The following is a 23,725-nucleotide window of genomic DNA, read 5'->3' on the forward strand; positions in this document are numbered from 1 at the left end:
CCCGTTCCTGGACTTGCCATGGGAATGAGGAAGGAGATATCTAAACTGGCCTGTGCATACAGTAAAACAACAAATTTGACTGGATCTATACTGTTGGAACTCAACCAAGAATTTGGAGAAGTGCAAATTGTAGCGCTCCAAAGTCTTACAACTACAGACTATTTACTGTTAAAAGAACATATGGCATGTGAACAGTCCCCAGGAATGGGTTGTTTTAATTTGTCTGATTTCTCTCAGACTGTTCAAGTTCAGTTGGACAATATCCACCATGTCATAGATAAGTTTTCACAAATGCCTAAGGTGCCTAACTGGATTTCTTGGTTTCACTGGAGATGGCTGGTAATTACAGGTATGCTTTGGTTATGTAACTATACTCCTATTATGTTAATGTGTGTGCGCAATTTAAGTAGTAGCTTAAAACCTATTCATCCTGAAGTACTCTACAAGAAGATATGCCAGAGAAATAATCAATCTTCCCATGTTTTCTTCCGCCTGCTACTTCTACAGCTTTTCTTCTTCCTTCCTAATTACAACCCTTAAATAGAATTCGTGCCTCGTATCAAATTTATCGAGTATCATAATTCTTCCAAGTGGTAACGATACCTCAAGACAAATGCTGGGCATAGAAGCCACAGGGCATAAATATGCAAAGAAGTAAAAAGCTAACCTTTTCAAACAATAAGGCTTCCCTCTCACTTACCAACTTCACATTTCCCTGTATGGCCCCGGAAGATGACTGGTTAGCCAGAGACGGGTAAGATTCCTCAAGGGAGGAACAACCTAAGACAGGCACAGTCGCAGGGGGGCCATCAGGTGAGAAATTGGGGATCAACAGAGGTGAGGCTTAGAACCTCACCCCCCCTGTTCTGAGAGAAATCTTCTGCATACGTGGATGTTTTATTGCCCTGGTCTAGCTTGGATTAACACATAGTCTACAGGCACACACCTGATCATCTACATTTGCTCTCTTACAACACTAAACTATGTTTTCTACCTTTATCTTGTATCTACCTACCACTTCAGCATTTTATTAAAAATAATAATAATAAAGAGAGAAATGTAGTATCCACACATAAATCAAGTATAAAAACCAAATGAGTATTCATATTTGAACTGACTGTTTAGAGTTCATAATGCATGAGCAAAACTGAAAGTTTCTGTGATGACTGCCCTTGTACTGTTCACTATGTAACTTATTCATTATGTAAGAATTTGTTCTCCATGTAAGAACTTGTTTGCTATACCTCAGAAGATTGGAGACTGACGAAAATTAGGCTTGGGGTGGATTAATGATTGTGCATTGAGCATTGACTCCCCTATACAGAATTTTATTGTCGTTAACAATCATTTGATCAATAAATATGAGAGATGCCCTCACAAAAAAAAAAAAAAAAAAAAAAAAAAAAAATGGACAGACTTCCAATGGTAAAATAAATAAGTAACCGGGATGTAATGTATAGCATAAGGAATATAGTCAAGATAATGTAACAGCTTGGTAGGGTGATAGCCGGAACCTCGAATTATGTATATAAATGTTCTACCACTGTGTTGTACACTTGAAACTAATGTAATGTAATACTGTGCGTCAACTACCCTTCAATAAAAAAATTATTATTTAAAAAAAAAAAAAAAAAAAGAAATATAGTTTTGCACAGTACACAGTTTATCTGTCCTTTATTTAAAAAAAAGAAAAAGTCCAAATTTATAATCTAAAAAAATCAATGTCAATACAATGTCAGTATCATCTCCACCCACTTTCCCTTGGAAATCCATAGTAGACAAATAAGACAACAATAATGGCTAAATAAAGTGTACTGTGAATAAGCTGTATTCAGCTATGCAGCCCCAGTAGAAATGTTAATACTCTTGGTCTCTGCAAATCAAGTAATGCAAGGCAGTCAGCCAACCTAGTTCTTCTACTTTGACTCCTCTAAGCCAACACACCTGTAACACTTCCTTATTCTGGTATCAGAACTAAGATCAACTAAGCCTGACAGACCTCTCTAGGTAAAAACCTGAGAATCACAGAGAGTATCTCCAAAATGGAAGGACACTTGAAGGTCACCTGACTCAATCTCTCATCTAAAGCCTGAGTCTCTTTATACAATACCTCTTTCAAGCGGGCCTCTCGAGTATTTGAACACCTCCAGGGAAAACCAGACACACAGTTCCTCTCTAGAGGCTTGCCCATGCTCTGCTTTTAACAAGTATTTGTCTTTTATCTTGAAGCTAAAAAAAAATGTTTTTCTGTAGTTTTATCCACTGGCCAAAGTTCAACCCCTAAGGCCAGATTCTCTTCCACATAATAGCCATTCCACCCGTGCAGACTACCACAAACTCCCCCCAAGAGCATTTATTTTCCAAGCTAATCTTCAGCTGTTCCTTGATATAACATGATTTCAGACTCTATCTAAAAAGGCTGAAGTGTGCTGATGTCCCTTAAATCATTATTCCCAGAACTCCTATTTTAGGTGTTATCTGACCACCTCATCCTTATTTCTAGACACTTTTTTAAAAACTGAAGATTGCAAATGGTTTTTGGTTTGTTGTGGGGGGAAGACACTTGGATCTGGCAGACACTATATAAATATTGAAGGATTACTTAAATAGTTTCATTTTGCTTTTTATGTTTTTGGTTTCATTTTGTTTTTGCTAGCTTTCTATTGGAGAGAGGTACAGGCAAATAGAAAGCTGAAGATTTTTAGTCTTAATATTAAATTTTATCCTGCTTGATTTAGCCTCTGTTCTTTAAAGATTTTTGGGGATGCTGAATTTCTTATCTAACATGCACCCCTCCCCCATACTTTTTTCCATCCAATTTATTAATAAAAATATTTAACAAAGAGTCAAGGTTAGAGAGAGATGAGATACTATCAGAAACTTATATGTAGGTTAATATACATCATTAAACACTATTTTTTGGAAAAAGTCATTTTACAGCTGTGAAGAAAACTAATTATCACCTTATCCAGCTTACATTTCTCCATCCAATTTATATTGCCTTGACAGTGCCTTGTATATATACATGTCTCCCATATATTCATGATCTTCAAGACCAGAAATTCTACCAAGGAAGAATATAAAAATTAGTCTGAGATGACCTAGTTTAATGCTGACTTTTAGTGATCACCACTTGTACTTCAAGGTCCTCCAATATTCCATTTTCAAATTGCACTTAGGACAAGATTAGGTTGTATATACATGTGGCAACCCTCTTTCTTCTCTTCTTTGAAAAGCAAAATGACATTTGCTCAAAGCCAATCCCAGAAACCTCTCTCATCTTTATGGTACCTCAATGATGATCAGTAACAGACCAGTGGTTTTATTTGTATTTGGGGTTTAAACTACACTAGCTAAAAAACTAAAGAAACGTATAGCACCTCTCAAACTGAGGAAACTGTTAAAATGCAGACTCTAATTCAGTAGGTCTGAAGCAGGACTCAAGATTCTGTGTTTCTAACAAGCTTTTATGTGAGCCAATATAGCTGGTGTTAGAACCACATACTGAGTAGCAAAGTTGTAGATCTCTTGGGTGTTTTTCTAAAAATTTCTCTTTTTCACACATCTTGGGCTTCATTTTTATCTTCCACTATTTCCACTATTAATTATACATCCACATTTTTCAGTCCTGTGATGGTCTTCTTCATGCAGAAGACAAAAACAATCTATATGCAGAGACTTACCTGCTCTATCATCTACTAGCAATGTAATACCAACAAGTAGAAGCAACTGAAAAGCTCTTCCATGAACTTTCTCCAATCTTCACTCTTACTGGATAAACCTCAATTAATTTTGGAGTTTGGGTTTTAATGGCACTACTGTTGTTAGCCCTGTGCCAAATTCTTACATTGATATAATGATTATTTTTTCCTACATGTCACATTAATGTCCTTTACCTACTGTTCTTTCTTACATCTCACTCTTTCCTTCTAGATACAATTTCTTTCTTTTTAGCAGTTCTTCTACATGGATCCATAACCTATAAACTCAGTTGGAGTTAGTCTGAAAAAAAAGTCTTTATTCTACCTCCATTAATGAATGACAGTTTAGCTGGGTACAGAATTATGAGTCACCATTGTTTGCCCCTAAACTTTGTGAAGATTTTACTCTACCATATTCTCACACCTGTTGTCACTGCTGGCCTGTTAGTCCTTCAGAAGTGAACTATATTTTCTCTCTGGGGGCGTTTTAAATTGGCTCATCTATGGTTTAACTATTATACGTAGGTGTGGATATTTCCTTCTCAATAATTATTTGCTCCTGAACTGAAGGTCCATTCTTATCAAGTCAGAAAAAATCTCAACAATTATCTCTTTTAAAATTGCCTCTCATTCCTCTACCCTCTCCTTTTGAAACTGCCATAGACATAAGTAAGACTTCTATTTCCAAAGATTTATCTTCAATGAGTTCTTTTTATCTGTCCTATTGCTCTCTGGATAATTTCTCATCAGATCTATCTTCCAATTCACTAACTGCCCTTCTATCTGCAGTGAAATTCACTAACTGTCCTATCTGCTATAAAAGTATTTTCACTTTAGTTATATTTCATGTCTAAAATGCTGTTTTGTTCTTTAACAACCTGCCTGGTATTATTTATAGTGTTTTGCTCTTTGCCCAGGTTTTCAATCCTTTACATATTTAATAATAACAATAATTAATATTTACTTAGTGCTACCTTATACATGTATTATCTCATTTAATTCTCACAACACTCTAAGTTAATGCTGTTTTTCTTCTCACAGATGAAGGTGAAACACAGTAAGTATAAATTTACATAAACTAAGTGGCAAAGTCAAGATTAAGAGACACTAAACATCTGGTGCTACCTTTATTACACTGCATCAGCTTTTACTCTCTATCATTCTAAGACAACATCCCAGTAAGTTGTATCTTCTCATTCATTCTGGAGAGTGCTCACATGCTTTCTAGTCCATTCTTTATTTTAGCCATTAATTTACAGTTTCATTCTATTATCCAATGTTCCTAAGGGTCTAATCACTCTATTGGTTTTTACTTCTGATACTGGTTCAGGATAAATTAAATTCCACAGGTGATTAAATAATTTAGGGTTGTAAGTTCATTCTAACCAGGGCTTTTATCTGTGGGAACCTATGTGGACTAGGTTGAAACTCTGTCCCCTGAGAGAAGCTACCTATATTCAAATTCAGACCTACACAAGGGAAAACCTTTTCCTCCAGCTCAAAGGCCAGGTGAGTTAAGTCCATTTCTCATATTATAAACTAACACTGGTAGGAGGAATTTTTTCTAGGCTACCCTCTCTCAAGAAAGTCCTGGATTTATACAGGAGTCTCATTTCCCCACCCCATTTAGACCCAAGGTCTCTCTGCTGCCCATATGTCACCATTAAAATCCAAGCCCCTTGGTTACCGAAAATAATAACCCTTCATAACGACCCTAGTGTAGGGTCCTTGTTTTGTATTTTAACTTTTTATTTTGAAATAATTTTATATTTACAGGGACTTTAAAAATAGTAGAGACATTCCTTTACATCTATCATGTAGGGTCCTTGTTGACAGATGCTCAGTGTTGGAAGGGATGAGGAAAATAGGGACATTTGCCCTGTCAGAGATCAGCCAAATCAACTCTGAGTTTCAATGTGGTAATAGACCATATCCAACTTACCTTACAGTCAGAATTACTGGTTTTGAACTTTTATCAACTTGGAGAAAGAGTTAAATTACTCTTAATCCTCAACTGACTTAAAACTATCATTCATCCACGCCAAGTTTTACTACTGTTTTATTATTATTTTCATTTCACATCCAATATCCATTCTCCCTTCAATATGCAATCATTCTAATGTGTTTAATAGGTTCTTGAATATGCATGTATCTTAGAAATACAGAGCTTTACTTTTGTATTCATATGTGTTTTAGTTTATATGAATGCTATATACCTCATTCTGCTTCTTACTTTTTAAAAATATATATCCATGATCCTATGTATTCTTCTAGATCACGCTTTTGACCTGTAACTAGTATTCCATGGTGCACATCACTGTATTTTACTTATCCAACCCCCCTAAGTGATAAACACTTCAACTCCCCATTCTGTAGTGAACATCCTTATACATGAGAGCTTGTGGTCCAATGAGGAATTTTCTCTGGGGAATACAGTCAGGAGTAGGATTACTAGGACCAACTATGCCATTATGTTTGTTAGCCTAAATCCTTAAAGGCACTGAATATTATCTCATTTCTCATTTTTATCAATGTGACTAATGGAATGCACTATTTCATTGTCTTTAAAATCTGTATTTCTCTGTTTACTAATGAGATTGAAAAATCTCATGCTATATATGTTAACCACTTAGGTTTTCTTGTCTGTTACTGCCTGTTCAAATCCTTCTCTCCTTCCCTGTGGTCTCTATGCCTTTTATCTTACTAATATGCAAGCATCCTTTTTTTATTCTGTACTTCAATCCTTGTTATTCTGGCAGGCACTGAAAATATCTTCTCCCAGTCAGTCACACATTTGTTAACTTTGACAACAGTTTCTTATACAGAAATACTTAAATTTAATGGAGTTATTTAAGATATCTTACCTAAGCAACAACATTTTGTTGATGAGCTTTCAACTCAGGCCTTGAATCAATCTGGAGTCCACTGTTTTACCTGGTATGAAGTAGGTGGCCAACTTTATTCTCCACATAGTATGTCAGTCAGTTTTCTAACACTAACTTAATTTACACTATTGTAAAACACCCCCTCCATAAATGCCTCTTATTTCAAACTTTTTTCCCACTTATCTATCTGCCCATTCCTGTTCCAGTAATATACTCTTCTGAGGTGAATTGTTTGATTTGGTTTGGTTTATGGCTCTGTAGTATATCTTCACATCTAATAGGGCAGGTCTCCCATCTTTTCTTTTTTTTCTTCACTTTAACATTAAAATAGCTATATTTGTCCGTGAAATTATTTTTGATTGTGGTAAAATACACATATTTGCCATCTAACCATTTTTAAGCATACAGTTCAGTGGTGTTCAGTACATTCACACTGTTGTACAACCAAACTCCAGAAGTCTTGTTTTGCAAAACAAAAACTCTGAACCATTAAAAAACTCTCCATTCCTCCCAGCCCATAGCAACCATAATTCCACTTCTATCTCCATGAAATCTGACTTCTCTAGGTATCTCATAAAAGTGGAATCATACACCTTTTTGTGACTCATCCATGTAAAATTTTAAATAAAATGATTTCTTAAAAAAAATACTCCAAGGTATTTTCATTGGAATTGAAAAATACATGTATATTAACTTAGTAAGAATTGATGTCCTTATAGTAGTAAATTATATCATTTATCTCTCAATTTGTTTTCCCTCATAACCTTTTGTAGTCTTGGGCTTTCTCAGTTTTTCTGCTTTTTAGAACAACTTGAATAGAAAAATTGCTATCTATTTTTGAATGTTTAATAAAGCTCTCCTGGAAAGTCATCTAGGTCTTAGGATTCTGAAGAAGTTAGGGCTGAGGTTGATAACCATTTTAACTTCTATAGTGATTGATGTTCATGTTTTCTATTATCTCTTGAAACTACTCTGTCATATTTTCCAGAAGTGTATTTATTTCTTCTAGCTTTGTGAGTTTATTAGAATTGTTCATCATTGTCTTTTTATTACTTTTAACGCTGTGCAACTAGTAGTTATTTCTTCATCATTCTGTAAGAGTGGTTCCTATCTGATTAACTTTTTTAAATTAACTCTTGGTTTTGTTTTATTCTCTGATTTCTGACTTATTATCTATTACTCTCCATCTTATTGTTTCTTTGAATTTAATTCTGTTGCTCTTTTCCTAATTTCCTGATTTGAATACTTAGCTTATTTACTTTCATTCTTTTTTCCTGATAAGTATGTTAAAAACTAAAATTTTTCTCTAAATATTATGTTACAGCCCACAGATTTTCTTCTGCTCTCTATTCAATATTTCTCCTTTAACCTAAGAGCCACTTAGTACATTTTCAGATTCCAGACTTATTTTGGTTCTGTGCTGCAATTCTTCATTGCTGATTTCTAATTTGGCTGCATAAGGGATCCTTGTGACTTTAATTCTAGAGAATTTTGAGGTTTCCTCTATGACCTAGTACCTCTTTTCAGTAAGATCTTAAAAATATTGCATATTCTTCATTTTTTAATACAAGATTCACATAGTGCCTATTAGTGTGAACATATAATTGTTTATCTTTGGTCAAATACTAATGACCAACTACAACTCCCCACTGTTGCTTTATACACTTAAAAGCAATGTTGCTGTGCATTAATGCTTACAACCACTGTATTTTCCTGATCTACTGTTTCTTTTATAAGTAACATTGCAGTGTGCTTTTTAACTTCTAGGCCTTAAAAGATAATTAATGTTAACATAAAGCAGGTTGAAGGTTTTGGGAGGCATATTTTCTTGCTTTTTTATTTTCTCAATGTTTTCTATTCTTTTATTTTTAATTTTGATATTTCCTCTTGTCTTATGCTTAACTCTTATTGACAGTTTATTTCTGTATCTTATTTTTTAGCCCAACTGAAACATATTTTGATTTAGTTCACTATATTTACTGCCTTTCCCGTTATTCATAAGTATTTCAGCTAAAACTTTTCACTGTGTCTACTTACCATCTTATTTCTCCTCAAACCTCCAACCCTACCCCATTCTTTTCTATCATCCACTGGGGACATTAAGTTTTATACTGGTGATCTGCAACTTATACATTGTTTTTATTCTCGTGCTGTATTAACACTCATACTTACACTTACATTTTCATGTCATTTTCTTAAGCTTATCATTAACTACACCTCCCCAAACACGACACTGCTCCATCACTACTGTGAGTGGGGTGGACTAGTAGGGGCGGAAAGCAAGCCCCCCAGGTCAGAAAGCCTCTGGTGTAATAACACGTACCTCTCCTTTGCCAACACTCTTTTTCTAAAGCAATTTTCTACTCAGGGATAGATAGAATTTGGAGAGAAGGAGGAGCACTCAGAACTTGGGTCAGTCCACCATCTCAAACTGGCTTGAAATCACAACAGTGTTACTCTGCAGCACCTACCTACACTCCTACGAGGAAATTCCTTTGAGGCTATGCACTGCTGACAGTGGTGACAGGGCAGTGAGCCAGCTAGAACAATCTGAGAGAGAACAGTCACTTGAAAAATATCCCAAACCATCACATGGCACCAAATCCTCTTTATTCTGAGCAGTTGTTTCATATATACACACATATAACAGATTCCTCAGAGGGAGGCATTATGACCAAAGATGTAAGTTTTAGAGTTTTAATTGTTCAGGTTCTGAATCCTGTAATCAGGAAATTAGTCATGTAACCATAATATCTCTAGGGTCAATGCAGCCATCTATAAAATGTCACAAGAAGTCTTAATTTTTATAAGATTATTGTGAGGATTAACTGAGTAAATGAAAGAAAATACATGCCCCCTGCATGGTACACAGAAAGCACTCAATGTTAGGCATTACCTTATATAGAGTTTCAATTATGAAAAGACTAGATGATCTCCAAAGTACACTCAAGTCCTAAGAATGTAATACTAACTCTAAGTATACTGTGGAAGTCGGAATTCTAGCTTGAAGAAGACAGCAGACTGGGGCACTGGTTGGGACTCTGAGTGGAAAGCTCATGGCAAACAACAGCTCAGAAGCTCCAGTGCCTGAACACCCCAAAACAAGGCCGTTCTTTACTTTGTGCTAGATGCTGACCCCAACTCAACTGTGGAAGAAGAACCACTTTCTCTGTCACTAAGATAAGATATGGATAGTAACGTTCTCCTATAATAAACAGAATTTCAAAACTCAGTTTCTTGGATAAGAAAAAAGTGGTACTATCTGAGGCAGTTAAGGTCTCCATCATTTTAATTTACTGACAAAACTAGCTCTGCCAGAAAATAAATTCAACAGAGGGCCCATGGTATGTCATCAAGATTTAGAAACAGAAAAATGGGCATAAAATAGAAAATTTCCTGAAAATATCGTAAACAATATCTGAAGTCCCAGGGTTACGAGTAAGATTGGCCACAAGCACCAATCAAAAGTAAAGTGCTACTTTAAAATTTTACATAATTCTCAACTATAAAAGCAAGACCATACTTATCTTGTCTAACCCATACCTTTAATCCAAGGATCAAATAGGGGGAAAACAGAAGTGCTTATAAACTCTAAGGTTTTTCTTTTTAACTTTAACCCACTGATATTTAATATTTCTCTTCAAATTCAGACAAGAACTACATAAGTAAACATCTATTAACATAGCTATATATAAATAGAAACATATTATACACAATATATGCCATATATTATATATAGTAATATATAATATATATTATAATACATAAATATTAGATATGTACATAATGTAATTCCACACAACCTTAAAAAGTATTCTCATTTACAAATGAGGAAATGGAGGATTAAAAAAGTAAAGTACTTAATCCAAGGTCACATATAATAAACATAGAGAGTTACATTTCAAGCTTAGTTCTGACTCCAAAGCCCATGCTTCTAACCACCACTACTACATCCAGACCACCTCTGTGAAGGTAAACAGATTAAGAGATATTCATAAAATAGTAGCAATTCCATAGATTTTGTATATTGTACATTGTACACTGCCCAACACAAGAAAGCCTCATTCCCTGAACCGTGAACAGGAAGAAAACCAGGTCTTTTCCCCTATCCCTTTTTCCTTAAATGATTTTTTTTTAAATTTTTAACTCCTTGATCCATGTCCTTTCTCATATGTGTTTAATTTAGTGATTTGAGAGTTAGATCAAAGTCTAGGCTAGCTGCAGAGAAAAGGACAAAATCAATCAAGAGCATATTATAAAAACATGTGAGAATTTTCAAAGAGTTGGTTCAAACTGCCTCTTATTAGGCTCTACCACATGAAGTTGCTTTGGGAAAACTGACCCTTGTAAAGTGTCACCAGAGTAATCTAAGAAAAAAATGTGAATGTTAATAAACAGGCATATTACATTTATATAATCATCCCAAATTCAAAAAAGGAAGTTAGCTTTTATACTGTTATCTATTGGAATGAATGGTTATATTTGAGCAGTTATCCTAGTAACTTACAGGGATAATCACTGAAACTCAGTTATACCCACAATGGCTAACAACAAATATAAAAACCATTCAAGAATGACCACAACTACAGTCTTTGTTCTCTGTGGTACAAGAAACTAATCACAAGTCCATCTGTGTGAGACCTAGCTAATAAGAACGTTATTTGAGAGGGGTACAAAGGAGAAGGATGGATTGCCAAGGGAAAAAGTCATTTATTAGACTGTGACAAGCTTTTAAATGTTTGCATTATCAGTAACCAATTGCCTGTTTCTCTGGTTCACACACCTGCCACTTCATCCTAACCTGGATGTGGGCTCATGTCTGAAACACTGGCACCCTCTTCTGACTCTTTTGTTGTACTGCATGTATACCAGTTACTGCAGTTAAAAAGGCTAATAAAGTTATAAATTAGTAAGTTTGCAGGTAACATTCTCCAGATAATTTTTTATTTGCAATTCCCTGAATAAACCTAAATTTAGTTTAATAAAAATATGAAAGAGCAGATCTTCTAAATAAAATGTATGCCAATGAAAAGAAAACCAACTACTTTCTCTTACCATTTTGAACAGTTTATGTACATTAGCTGATTTTATTACAAGAATTACAATGACGACAATAACTAACAGGCCTTTGTGTCGAACACCAGGCATGAATAAACTAGCTTAATCCTAACAACAATCTTATAAGGTCGACAAGCCTATTCTCTTCATTTTACAGATATGAAAAGTAAAGCACAATGAAGTTAAATAACATGCCCAGAATCATGCCCATGGGATTAGTAGTAAAGCTAAATTCCAAACTCAGTAACTCTGACTCCAGAGCCAAAACCTTACTTATACCCAAAATATCCTTGTGAGGTGAAATGGAGCTTATGTCATGATAAAGTAAAACATTACTGAAATAGAAAAAAGCATAGCTTGTAAGGAAAATTACAAATACATCTTCCACATCTCTCATTTTCAACAAAGTCTCAAACTGTGCAAAAATGAAATAGTACAGGAAATAGTTTCAGTCATTTCCCCATTCCTCACTTGAAGATTCTGATTTTCTGGGTCTTAGATGTTCTTATGCATTCTTTTAACTCCTATTCCTTTTTTCCATCAAACTGGGCCTTTATTTACCTAGGTCTGGATCTTTAAGAGAAGAAGTTAATCCACACTGTATGCTTTGTTTTTCTTCTATAAAACAGAACTACTTACCTATTTCTACCTAAATTCTCTATTTCACTGAGATCTTTAAGAAACATGTACATTAAGACAGTAAATTCCAATAGCATCACTAATACCTTCTCTTTGATCACAGCAAATATGATAGATTCTTATATGTCTAGAATTATTTAGCATATTGCTACCTGAAATCAGAGCTCACAGGCAAGATAATCTAAGATTTCTAAAAATACTAACTTCATTTCAAACAGGACATGAAGGCATGTTGCCTGATGATCTGTAGTTCCGAATGAGATTTACCTAGAATCTAGATTCTATAGTGTACCCACTTAAAGCTATACATAGCATCAAAATCTAAGAACCTTAAATAATCCAAATATAGGGTAACCAAGCGCACTGCTATAGATGACCAAAAGATTCACAATGGTTGAGAACAAAAGCGTCATTGAGATTTCTCTTTCACAACTATCTTTTCATTTCATGTTAGTTTAAGGTACACTTAGAAGTACAGACTTAATGAAAGTCCAAAGTATTAAAAACATATGAAGTGCACCAGTTTTAATTTGCTAGATCTGAGAACTAAAACAAGATGGTTATATTTTAGTATAATACCTAATCACTATCCTAAAAATTAATCATAACATTATTCATATCACCCGAATCTAAACATAACAAAAACAGCACAGCTAGTACACATGAAAAGATGCCCAGGAATCAACTCCCTGCAAATTACAGAATTCTTTTTACCTCGGTCTGCAGGATGGCAGCCCGCTGTTCCTTAGCAGTCAAGGACTCCTTCAGCACTTCGATGTGTTGCTTACTGTCTGAGAACTGGTTCGTGAGTGTTTCTAGCTTTGTCTGTAGGGCTAGTAGTTCTGTATCCTTTCTAGACAGCTCCTGCTTCACCTGACCAATCTACAGAAGAAAATAAGATTCTGTAAGGAGAAAAGAAATGAAACTACCACCTTTGACTTGGATCTTTGACAGATTGGAGTCACAAGATAGGAAATGAAATGCAGCACTAATTTTACAATAGGACAGAATTCATCTTTTTGCATCATCTAATTTTGGATACCCACCTCCACACCCCGCAAAATAACAAAGTTATTCAACAAATAGGGAAATTACTGGTTTTCATTTATACTGTCTCCTCAACATTCTTTAAAACCCTTAGAAAAGGAATGGAGAAAGAAAAATCCCAATTCAATTAGAATACTGTGAGACAGAAGCAAGCATCTGAACACCATTGTGCTGATATAACACAGTTTTCATTATTAAGTCAGACCTCTTCAGAACATAAAGCAAGATTAGTGTAGGCATAATAAAGAAGGAAAAAAAGAAACATCCTAGTATTGACATTTAAATTCAAAAGCTGCAGTGCTGTATTTTTTGTTTTTTAACATTCTCAAATAAAAGTTTAGATGAAATCCTTATCTTAAAAGCCACCTTCAGTGTTATAAGGAATTATAAACATGTGCTTTTTAAAAATCCTATAATTTTGATGAGTTAGGAGTACTAACCTAAAAAAAATTCCACCTGCAAAGTTGTATCACCTACAACATGACATACCAACTAAATGGATAAAAGGATATGATCTAAATATAGAGCATAAAAATCACATTCTCTAAGATTCTACATGTGTAATTTGAATTTGAACTGCTCTGACAGAGTAATCCATCAATAGATGTCACTCATTCTCCCATAAATTTATCTCACCTTAACTTAGAAAACATTTTATTTCAAACATCTCCTTTATGTTTCCTCTGTTTTCCTAAGAAATTTTCAAATAGTCTTTTTATCCTAAATGGAAGTCAGCTAAACAGAAATCCCATCTGCTTTTACATCCTACCATCTACTGCCTACCAAGGCAGCTGTGTGCTGAAAGACAGGTTATTAGAAATATAAATTTGACAAGAAGTCAGTAATTTCAATATCACTGATGAAATTAAGAGTACTTTTTATTTTTTTAATTGAATGTATCTTAATTTTAATACTTTAGGTATAAGGGTCAAGGCTTTTGAGAACAATTTCCCATGAGAAAGTATGAAATAAATATTACTTTAATTAAAATTAGACTTTAAAGAAGCACTAAAATTCCTAATTTACTCTGCTTCTGCAGGAAGACAAGCACTGTTCTCTTATGTATGAAATGTATTCATAGATACAGTTATTCACTCATGTAACAAATATTTCTGTATGCCTTATTGTACGCAAAATACTTGAGAATACTAAGAATATCAGTGTAAGACAATCAGAAATGACAGCTACTTCCATCTGTAATACAGATATATACCCAGGAGTTACTACATACTGCAATGGTGTGGCATCTTTCACAACATCTCTTTACCAATAAAAAACACACATTAGTATTATCCCATCCTTTACATACAGACTGTGCTAAAAACTCATTTATTGTATGAATGAATATTCAGGAGAAATGTTCAAAATGTTACCAGCTCCTCAGCTAAAGAACTATGGTCTAAAGAGTAAACAGATTTCCGGGTACCTCCAAAACATGATCAAATAAATAGAAAATCTCAATTTTCCTCATTATCTGCATTATTAAATAATCTTCAAATAATCCTAAATTGACCATAAAGACTGAGAAAGGGAAGGAAATATTCTAAATGGAAAGCAGAGTTTAGAAACACAAATTTTCCTTAAAAGTTAGGAGTGTAAGGCTTTGCAGTCAATCACACATAAAGATGAGTACATCTTTGCATAATCAGTAATATGGAGAAAGTAAACTAATGCTATTATATTGTTTAGAGATTAAATAAAATAATGTATGGAATGTGCTTAGTCTATTGTTTAACATAACAATGAAATGATCAATAATAGCTAAGGAAAAAAAGTTACAGATCAACTTCTCTGTAACTTCTCTGTGTGACAACACAGTTAACCTAAACCAAAATTAGACCCTTTCAGACAAAATACTTCACTTTTCTATCTATACTATTTTCTATCACTATACTATGAAGCAGACCATAAATAGCAAACACTTCAGATTAACACGTTTTTTTTAATGCTGCATTCCTATCTCATCCCACAATTATTTTCAGAAGCAGTTTTTTCAGACAAAAATGTGTGTGACATATGGTGTGCATGGCCTATTGTAGGGAGGTAGAGTGAAGAGCTTACCAACACAGGTGTAGAACCAGACTGCATGTGTTAAAGTCAAACTCTGCCTCTTGTTAGCTGTGCTTCTTAAGGACCACTCTCTTACTTCAGTTTCCTCATGTTCAATTGGGATTAATAAGATACCTACATTAGAAGGTTATAAAATGCTTGTAATAAGTGTTCAACTGTTAGCTATTTTATTACTTTATTCTTTTATTGTATTTTGAAGTGGAACTTTAAGTTCACTAGACAGAAGATAGAGCTAGATTTAGAGACTTCACAAAGTTTTGCACTAATTCTAATTCACTAGGTTAACTCTAAATAAGTTAATCACTTTCTATACATCTATTCTAAAGAAAGTAACATTTGTTGCAACAACAGCTAGAAGGGACTTAAAAGATTTCTACATATGAAGGTAAAGCACTTTACTCAAGAACTCCTAATTCAAAAGAGTAGATCTTAAGAGCTCTCATCACAAGAAGAAAAAAATTGCAACCGTGTATGGTAAGGGATATTAACTAGGCTTATTGTGTAGATCATTGTGCAATATATATAAAATATCAAATTATGTTATACACTGAAATCAATATAAAGTTACATGTCAATTATACTTCAGTTAAAAGAAAAAGAATTTCAGATCCACAGAGGTGATGGACCCAGAACACCTGCATGTGCCTGTACCACAAAAGAAGGTGATGACCATTCATATACATCAACAAGTACCTATAATGGCAAAGAAGTTGAGAAAACACAAGCTTTGAAGTATCATCCATCCAGTGACAGAAGCAAAAATGAAGAACGAGGTACAGGGCTTCCAGAATATGTGTGGGCTCACTGCACACAAAGTGATGTATGGATCAAACTGGGAACAGGAGTCAGTTAAAGAGCAGAGCAGGCTGGTTAGTGCTAGTATTGGGCAAAGCTGCCAACCATAGAGAGTGAAAGTGTAAGCCACCCAGAAGCCAGAAGAGCCAGCAGGGTCCCACTGTGGGCACACTGCACACAGAGAGTAAATCTTACGGCAAAGACCTCAGCCTGGAGACCAGCCGCTCTCTTTTTCAGCTCCTCCCCTTGAGCCTCTTTCGAACTTAGCTCCTCCTTCAGTTGCTCTACCTGTCACGAAATTGTTATTCTTTTTCACTTATGTGTCAACTTGGGTCTTCTTACCTGCTTTTGAGCCAGTGCAGTAACTGGAAATAACAATAGCTTATATAACACAATCAAATCAGTTCCCCTAATTCCCTCTTCAAAGTACCCTAGACGGTTTGTCTATTTCACAGGGTTTCTTAATCGACTAAAATGTGCTAATCAGCAAATGGAAAGCAGGGCGAAAAACACAAACTAATAGAAAGTTGGATGTGTGAATTTTTAAGTTCTAAAATTAACATGAAATTGGTAGTGGTCATTGATAACAGATTCTTAAAATAATAGAGGAATATTCTACAGAGTTACATGCCAGTTGTGGGTTCCAAGGCAAGAACCTGGCAACTGGAAAGGGGGAATTGTAACTGTATCATTCTTTCAGTTTTCAGTTCTGAGAAACTGGGGAACCAATACAATTGGGGTGGAGGAGTACTTATTTTTTAGATAATACTTTATAATTATAATTGTGATTTTTAATTATTTGGTAAATTGATAACAAACTTGGTTAACTGATACCTGTAATAGACTAAATCCTCCAATGTGCCTAGTTTATAGAATCAAATTAAAATGACTTTCGATAAAAGGAAGGAATAGTGTGGCTGAGTTTATATACAGACTGACATGTCTCACTGGCACCTATCTTACTGTACAAATACCTGTACATGGGAAACAATAAGCCTACAAATGGATCTTCCCCAAAGAATAGAACAAAGGATTTTCCTTTATGGAACTGTACTTGAAGGGAAAATGTGATTTCATTTAAGTCATTTCAGGTTAAAAAGGCAAGAGGTAGAATGGGTGGAACTAGGTTCAGCCTATTAGGGTTTTGACTTTTAAAATACTTCACAAGAAGTAAACCTGATGTCTCAAATAATGGAAAAAAAAAAAGCTCATGTGGATATAATTCTACTAAATCACCTCATAAGTACTGATAGTTATGAAATGCTAAACTGTAACAAAACGTAACAGCCTCCTACCGGCTATACAACATCAGTAATTGTTACTTTAATTCTGGGAAGTTCCATTTGAAAGAATTACATTAGAGGTAGCCTCCCTGTAGTTTGATAAAAAAGTGTGAAGTTCTTCATCATCACTAAGGAAGTACAAATGTATCAATTTTTCAAGCCCCTTTTAAAAATCACACTGTCATATACCATTACCTTATTTTTCATAAATTTAGAATGGCTTCGATACAGTTCCATTTGCTTCATTTCCTCCTCCCGTTCTTCAGTACTCAAAGCCCCATTTGATTTCAGCATCTGAATCTCCTCTTCCAAGTCTCGGAGCCCACGCTCCATAGAGGAAATTTTTGAATCCTAAAGATAATAGAAGATTTAGACATGAAAATATTCATTAAGAAAAAATCAGAAAAGTTGAACAACCTCTCTTTCCAGATGTTAAATTTAACAAGATAATCAAGTATGTAGAAAAATTGCTGTGTAGCATTGGTGCCTTGCTTCTAAAAATATATCCTTTATGACCATTTGGGTGGGAGCAGGAGAGACACATCTAAAAAATTATTTTTTCTTCTACCCCTTCCCTCCATTTTGCACCCTTCTGATTAAAGTTGAGACAATTAAACAATAAACTGGAAACAATGGAAAAGTGGTTAACGTTTTTATGGTCAAAATTTCTACTGAAAGATTTTTTTAATAGTAATAGTAAAACGTTTTCTGGCTATAATATTTTATTATTTTACTTTGTGACCCTGAAAAGAGTAAGAGGGTTTTGAAGATTTATACAATAACATCCCATTGCAGAAAAAGGGATGATTAATTACAGTAACAGCTACTGTTTCTATTAGTAACCTCATTTTCTGTACTTCTCCACACATTTGAAATATTTCATAATAATTTTAAAAAAGAAACAACGTTGTTCTTGTAAATATATCATCACCACCACAAATACTACTTCCTAGACATCCTTTTATACTACATTTCTTGGTTTTGTTTGTCAAAGTATCTAGTTTGTGCCCATATTACTGTAGATGTCATCAATTACAGAAAAACTCCCACATAGAATATTTTTATGTCTATAGTTTCATATCTATTCAATGAAACAAATAAAGACTTCTTAAAGAGCATAAATTAAGGATAGCTTTCTTTTATTTGGATTTTTATAGAGATCACTCCTTAAATAATTTTCAGACTGAGTTCCTTTTGCACTTTGTAAGAGGTTTTCGGGATAAACTTCCCTTGTTATCGTAATTCTTAAAACATGCAGAAAAAAGTTAAAGGGTTTATCATCAGGCAATAACAACTTGCTGTTTTTGGCTTGGGGATAGTAAAAAGATGTACTCCTCTGTCTTCCATTGTATTACCTTTGACGTATCACCAGAAAAATTTTCTTTTACAAATCTATACATATTAAACTTACATTTTATTCAAAATGAGTGTACAGAATTAATACAAACAAGAGATATTCTAAACCTAAACCAGAATTTTGATGTAGTCATTTAAAGTTTCTGGGCCTCAGGCAATCTCTTGGCCCATGAAGAAGAAATAAACTACAATTGACCATTGAACAACAACAGGGGTTGGAAAGCTGACCCACCCACACAGTCGAAAATCCACATACAACTTTTTTTATTAAAGTATCAATGATATACACTCTTATGAAGGTTTCACACGAAAAACAATGTGGTTACTACATTCATCCATATTATCAAGTCCGCCCCATTACCCATTGAAGTCCCTGTCCATCAATGTAGTAAGATGCCACAGAGTCACTACTTGCCTTCTCTGTGCTACACTGTCTTCCCGCTGATCCCCCACACACAATGTGTACCAATCATAATACTCCACAATCACCTTTTCCCTCCCTCCTCACCCGCCCTCCCCCAACCCTCCCCTTTCATAACTGATAGTCCTTTCTTAGACAGTCTGTGAGTCTGCTGCTGTTTGCTCTCTCAGTCTTCCTTCGTTGTTACACTCCACAAATGAGGGAAATAATGTGGTACTTGTCTTTCTCCGCCTGGCTTATAATATCCTCCAGCTCCATCCATGTTATTGCAAAAGGTAGGATTTGTTTTCTTCTTATGCCTGAATAGTATTCCATTGTGTATATATACCACATAATTTTTGTCCATTCATCTACTGATGGACACTTAGGTTGCTTCCATATCTAGGCTATTATAAATACTGCTGCAATAAACAGGGGTGCATATGCCTTTTTGAATCGGAAAACTTGTTTCCTTTTGATAAATTCCTAGGAATGGAATTACTGGGTCAAATGGTATTTGTATTTTCAGTTTTCTGAGGAAACTCCATATTGCTTTCCACAATCGTTGAATTAATTTACATTCCCAAAAGAGGTGTAGGAGGATTCCCCTTTCTCCGCATCCTTACCAGCATTTCTTGTACCTACTCTTTTCAATGTTGGCCATCCTAACTGGTGTGAGGGGATATCTCATTGGGGTTTTAATTTGCATTTCCCTGATAATTAGAAATGTGGAGCACCTTTTCATGTGCCTGTCAGCCATCTGAATTTCTTCTTTGGAGAAGTGTCTGTTCAGATCCTCTACCCATTTTTTAATAGGGGGTATTTACTTTTTGGGTGTTGAAGCATGTAAGTTCTTTATATATTTTGGATGTTAACCCATTTTCAGATATGTCGTTTATAAACATGTTCTCCCAGACTGTAGGATGTCTTTTTGTTCTGCTCATGGTATCCTTTCCTATACAGAAGTTTTTAGCTTTAGTCCCATTTGTTCATTTTTGCTTTTGTTTCCCTTGCCCGAGGAGTTGCGTTCCGGAAAAAGTTGCTCAAGTTTATATTTAAGAGATTTTTGCCAGAATTCAAAATGGTGGCATGAGAGGTGAGACAGAGAACACCTCCAAAAACCACATATAGTATGAAAATATACTTAATACAGCTAATCCTAAAACAGCAACAGGAAAGAAGGCTGCAACACACTGCATACACCTGGAGAACAGAGCCAACCTCGGGAAACAGGGTAACATACCAAAGCCTTGATCTGGCAGTGCCCAAGCCCTTCCCTAACCTGAGCTCACCAACGGGAGGAAGAGAAAATAAGTGGGGAGTGGGTGGAAGCCTAGAACTGCTGAACATGCAGCCCTGGAGATCTGTTCTACAACACAAACCTACATTGTGTGGTGCTATGGAGGATGGTGGGGTTGTGGAGACGCTACAGGCGGAGTGCTTCAGAGACTGAGATTCAGGCCATTTGTGGAGGATGGGGATCCATATCCGGCCACTCTGGGACAAAAGAAACACGGGCGGTCTGAGAAGCTTCCTAGCAGTGAGAGGACTGCTGAAGGGGCGGGGTCTGCATGGAGCTTCCCACGTGGGACAAGGGATAGGCGGACAAGGTTCTTGGGCAAACTCTGCCCAGCAGGTTGGGAACTTTCATGAACTTCAGGGGCTCCGTCCCCTTGGCTGGCTACTCAGCTCCGAGGCCCCCCACTGTGACACGCATCCAGCTGTGCCTTCTTCCTGGCCTACCGGCACCAGATCGCAAACCACCAGACATTGCGCCGGCATCAGGACAGCCAGAGGGAGGCCACACCTACAACAGTTAGAGACGGAAAGCACAGAGACTTATACCTGCCTGCTCAGCCCACTGACTCTGACACTGGAGAAATGCACTGCACCTGGGAATCGGGAAACAGCTCTTTCCTCCCCCCAGGGACCAGTGCCAGGCCCCTGTGACCCCCAACCTCACTCCAGGGGATGAGCAGATCCAGAGACTAGGCCTTCTGGGCACTAGACGGTGCCACATAAAAATATGAAATGTCAAAGGAACAAGGTTCAGACCAAAACCTCACAAACCCCAGAAAAAGGCCAAATAAAACCGAACTCACCAATCTTCCTGAAAAACAGTGCAAAATAAAAATCATAAACATGCTCATGGATGTACAGAAAAATATCCAAGAACTCTGGGAAGAATTTAAGATAGAGATTCAATCATTAAGATATTTTGTATCTGAAATGAAACATACAATGGAGGGATTTAAAAGCAGATTCGATATAGTAGAAGAGATGGTAAATGGAAAAGAAATTAGAGAAGAGGAATACAAAGAAGCTGAGGCACAGAGAGAAAAAAGGATCTCTGAGAATGAAACAATATTGAGAGAACTGTGTGACCATGCCAAACAGAACAATATTTGAGTTATAGGGGTACCAGAAGAAGAAGAGAGAAAAAGGGACAGAAACTGTTATTGATGAGGCAATTGCTGAAAACTTCCCCCTTCTGAGGAAAGAGATAGTCTCTCAGGACATGGAGATTCAGATCTCCAAACAGAAGGAATGCAAGGAAGACAAAACCAAGACATATAATAATTAAAACAGCAAAGATTAAGGACAAAGACACACTGTGAAAAGCAGCTACAGAGAGAAAAAAGAACACATACAAAGAAAAACCCATCAGACTATCATCAGATTTCTCAACAGAAACCTTACAGGCCAGAAAGGAGTGGCATAATATATTTAATGCAATGAAAAACAAGGGCCTTGAACCAAGAATACTCTACCCAGCATGTTATCATATTTGAATTTGAAGAAGGTATTAAAAAATTTTCAGATAAGCAAAAGCTGAGAGAATTTAGCTCCCAAAAACCACCTCACAGTGTACTTTGGAGGGACTGCTAAATAGCTGTAACCAGGAGTAATAAAACCAGAGCAAAGTAGAACAATTCATTACTAAGCAGATGCAAAATCAAATCAACTACCTCCAAAGTCAATCAACAGATAGACAAAGAGTACAGAATATGATAAATAATATATGAAGAATGGAGGAGGAAGAAAAAGGAGAAAAAAAAGAACCTTTAGGTTGTGTAATAACAGCATACTAAGTGAGTTAAATTAGACTGTTAGACAGTAAGGGAATTACCCTTGAACTTTGGTAACCAAGAATTTAAAGCCTGCAATGGCAATAAGTACATACCTATCAATAATCACCCTAAATGGAAATGGTCTGAATGCACCAATCAAAATACGTAGTCACTTAATGGATAAAAAAACAAGATCAGTCTACATGCTGCATATAAGAGAATCACTTCAAACACAAAGACATACACTGAATGAAAGTAGAGGGATGGAAAAAGATATTTCATGCGACGAAAAGGGAGAAAAAAGTAGGAGTTGCAGTATATGTATCACACAAAATATAGACTTCAAAACAAAGAAAGTAACAAGAAACAAGGAAGACATTACATAATGATAAAAGGGTCAGTCCAAAAAGAGGATATAACCATTATAAATATCTATCCACCCAACACACAGGATCACCTACATATGTGAAACAAACACTAACAGAATTAAAGGGGGAAATAGAATGGAATGCATTCATTTTAGGAGACTTCAACACACCACTCACTTCAAAGGACAGATCAACCAGAGAGAAAAATAAATAGAGACAGAGGCACTGAACAATGTATTAGAACAGATGGACCTAACGGACATCTAAAGAACACTCTATCCTAAAGTAACAGGATACACAGTCTTCTCAAGGGCACATGGAACATTTTCCAGAATAGATCCCATTCTAGGCCACAAAAAGAGCTTCAGTAAATTCAAAAAGATTTGAAATTGTACCAACCAGCTTCTCAGATAACAAAGGTATAAAACTAGAAATAAATTATACAAAGAAAACGAAAAAGGCAACAAACTCATGAAGGCATAATAACACGTTCTTAAATAATCAATGGATCAATGACCAAATAAAAACGGAGATCAAGAAATATATGGAGACAAATGACAACAATAATTCAACACCGCAAAATCTGTGGGATGCAGCGAAGATCATACTAAGGGACAAGTATATCGCAATACAGGCCTACCTAAGGAAAAAAGAATGATCCCAAATGTATGGTCTAAACTCACAATTAATGAAACTACAAAAAGGAAGAACAAATGAGGCCCAAAGTCAGTAGAAGAAAGGGACAAAACAAAGATTAGAACAGAAATAAATAAAATTGAGAAGAATAAAAGAATACAATAAATCAATGAAGGCAGGAGATGGTTTTTTGAGAAAATAAAAATAGATAAACACCGAGCCAGACTTATCGAGAAAAAGAGAGTCTACACACATAAAGAGAATCAGAAATTAGAAAAGAAAAAATCATCACAGACAACACAGAAATACAAAAAATTATTAGAGAATACTATGAAATATTATATGCTACCAAACTGGATAACCTGGAAGAAATATACAACTTTTTAGAAAAATACAACCTTCAAAAGCTGACTCAG

At 35.4% G+C, this 23,725-nt stretch overlaps 1 protein-coding gene across 15 annotated transcripts in view; it reads right to left on the bottom strand.

Moving 5' to 3' along the window:
* The window catches only part of ERC1 (ELKS/RAB6-interacting/CAST family member 1), a 730,429-nt gene that overhangs the window by 547,030 nt on the left and 159,674 nt on the right, over positions 1-23,725 (bottom strand). For 7 of the 15 annotated variants that reach the window (XM_036907416.2, XM_057492541.1, XM_057492533.1 and 4 more), the window contains 3 exons: positions 17,674-17,829; positions 16,391-16,483; positions 12,998-13,165 (listed from right to left, as the gene is read on the bottom strand). In XM_036907416.2, coding sequence (XP_036763311.2) covers positions 12,998-13,165; positions 16,391-16,483; positions 17,674-17,829 — 417 coding nt within the window. The remainder of the gene's footprint in view (positions 1-12,997; positions 13,166-16,390; positions 16,484-17,673; positions 17,830-23,725) is intronic. The other 8 variants (XM_057492538.1, XM_057492537.1, XM_057492536.1 and 5 more) reach the window with 2 other exon arrangements.

This window comes from Manis pentadactyla, chromosome 14 (assembly GCF_030020395.1).
Source record: "Manis pentadactyla isolate mManPen7 chromosome 14, mManPen7.hap1, whole genome shotgun sequence".
NCBI classification, from domain to species: domain Eukaryota; kingdom Metazoa; phylum Chordata; class Mammalia; order Pholidota; family Manidae; genus Manis; species Manis pentadactyla.